General features: G+C 51.1%; 1 protein-coding gene across 1 annotated transcript; it reads right to left on the minus strand.

Moving 5' to 3' along the window:
• Positions 1–876: 876 nt before the first annotated feature.
• LOC311514352 (olfactory receptor 52E4-like) lies at positions 877–1836 on the minus strand (the record flags this gene model as incomplete). The annotated part of the gene is made up of 1 exon (XM_084616907.1): positions 877–1836. One exon carries the CDS (start codon positions 1834–1836, stop codon positions 877–879), a length of 960 nt encoding a protein of 319 aa, XP_084473033.1.
• Between the last annotated feature and the right edge of the window lie 614 nt (positions 1837–2450).

Genomic DNA, 2450 nt, shown 5'->3' on the forward strand with positions numbered 1-2450 from the left:
AATCGATTTAACGCTGCTAAATTCGACCTAAAGTCCTAGTGTAGACCAGGGCTCAGTAAATTTAACATATAGTTCCTTGTGGAAGCAGAGGTTGGTAAGGGAAAGAAAACAGAAGCTAATGCATATCTAGCTAGATTACTTACTAAGTTCTAAGACTCCATTCCTGTTCTGTCCCCAGCAAAATCATCACACAGACAGAGAGAGCCTTTGTTTCTCCCCGCCTCCAGCTTTTGAAAGTATTTTGTCTCACTCATTGGTCATTTTGGTCAGGTGCCAGCGAGGTTATTCTCGCTTCTTAACCCTTTACAGGTAAAAGGGTTTTTCCTCTGGCCAGGAGGGATTTTAAAGGTGCTTACCCTTCCCTTTACATTTATGACAGCAAGATATGGTGGAAAGATACAATATACATTCAGGGGAAAATTCTGCACTAGAACACACACAAAGGTTCTAGTTGGAGTCAGCAGAAGCCACACGTGGGCAGCTGTTCAAGGCTTTTACCAGGTGCTGTTGGGAAAAGGAGCATTGGTGATATTCACTGTTAAAGATGAGCCAGTAGTATGGGTAAAATAAGCAATCATCTAAACTTTCATCCCCCAGCTGCTAAAAATAATTAACTTCCACTAAATAACTAACTTCTGCTAATAATTAACTTCTGCTAAAAATAATTACTTGTGTTCATGGTGATTCTGTTCTTCTGGGTCTTGGGCAGGATTGTCAACGTAGCTGGAAGAAAGGAAGCACCAGAACTTTCAAGAAAGCATCTTCTTGTGGGATTTCCAGCCCAAGAGTCTCCAGGGTTCCTGTTAGATCAGAATCCGAAGCTCTGGGTGCGTCTGAACCTTCTGCATCTCGCTCATTGCGGTTTACCATCCCACACTAGTGGGGGTTAAAGCCAAGCCTGGAGTCTCTTTGGATAGACTGGCTCAGCAGCCGGCCCCTGATCTGCTTGGTCTTCATGCCGTATATGATGGGGTTCAGCATGGGCGGCACCACAATGTAGAGGTGTGCCAGCAGGATGTGGATGTGCGTGGGGATGTTCTGACCCCAGCGCTGTGTGTAGAAGGAGAACAGCCCCGGGGTATAGAAGAGCAGGATGACACACACGTGGGAGCCACAGGTGCTAAAGGACTTCAGGCGCGCGTCCCTGGAGGACAGGCTCAGGACGGCCTGGAGGATCAGGATGTAGGAGATAGTGATGAAGATGGAGTCTGAGGCCACCACAAAGGTCGCGGTCGTTATCCCGTAGACATAGTTGAGCATGGTGTCCCCACAGGCCAGCTTCACCACGGCCATGTGCTCGCAGTAGGAGTGGGAGATGACCCTGGGACCACAGTAGGGCAGGCGGCTGACCATGCACGTCAAGGGGGTAATCAGGCCGATGCCCCGCACAAAGATGGCCAACCCGATCTTGGCGATGATGGGATTGGTGAGGATGGCGGTGTAGCGCAATGGCTTGCAGATGGCGACGTAGCGGTCAAAGGCCATGGCCAGCAGCACCCCCGACTCCATGGCAGAGAAACTGTGGATGAAGAACATCTGGACCACGCAGCACTCAAAGCCGATTTCATGGGAGTGGAACCAGAAGATGCTCAGGATCTTGGGCACGGTGGAGGTGGTGAGCACCAGGTCGATGCCTGCCAGCATGCAGAGGAAGTAATACATGGGCAAGTGCAGGCTCGGCTCCGTCTTGATCACAAAGAGGAGGATGAAGTTCCCCAGCAGGGCCACAACGTACATGGCACAGAATGGGAAGGCGATCCAGAAGTGGGTGGCCTCCAGCCCCGGAATGCCCATTAGGAGGAAGGTGGAGGGGTTGGAGTGATTGTAGTGTGACATGGGGCACGGCCAGTTTCCAGGACTATTTTGGAGGCTGGAATTGAAACCACACAATGGGTTAGTGTCAGCAATGAAAACGCTTTGTCCTCTCTGGATCCCAGCGCATGCAGACAGCCCCTCTCTGCCTTCTCCCATATGGAGAATTGCAGCCCCATCAACCTGCTTCCACCAGCTCCTGCGCCTCCCCAGCTTCATTCACCGCAGGATTCAGTTCAAAATGGCCATCTTTTCTACAGCTTTCTTGGGATTTGCTCAAGCTGTGCACACGGAGCTTTTCTCTATGCTCTTCTCACGGCGGTTTCCCCTCAGAGCTGGACTCCAGCAGTACCCCCAATTCCAGTTTGGGGGACCTGAAAGGACAACTAGCTCAAAGTCTGAATGACTTTAGTCAACAGCCCAGAAGGGTTTAAACGCCAGAGAAATGGAAGGTTCAGTAGAATCCTGAGATGGGGTCACAAAGGTCTTGGTTCACCCCTATGCCTCAGAAGGGGTTAAAGAGCATCTCCTTCTGGGGAGGGGCAGGTGATGACTGAGCCTTGTGTGGGCACTGAATCAGCATGCTCCCCAGGCCTCATCCCTCACTTTCAGGGCAGCGTTAGTCAGCTGTGGGGCTG

This window comes from Lepidochelys olivacea, assembly GCF_965140295.1.
Source record: "Lepidochelys olivacea isolate rLepOli2 genome assembly, chromosome: 1".
Lineage (NCBI taxonomy): Eukaryota > Metazoa > Chordata > Testudines > Cheloniidae > Lepidochelys > Lepidochelys olivacea.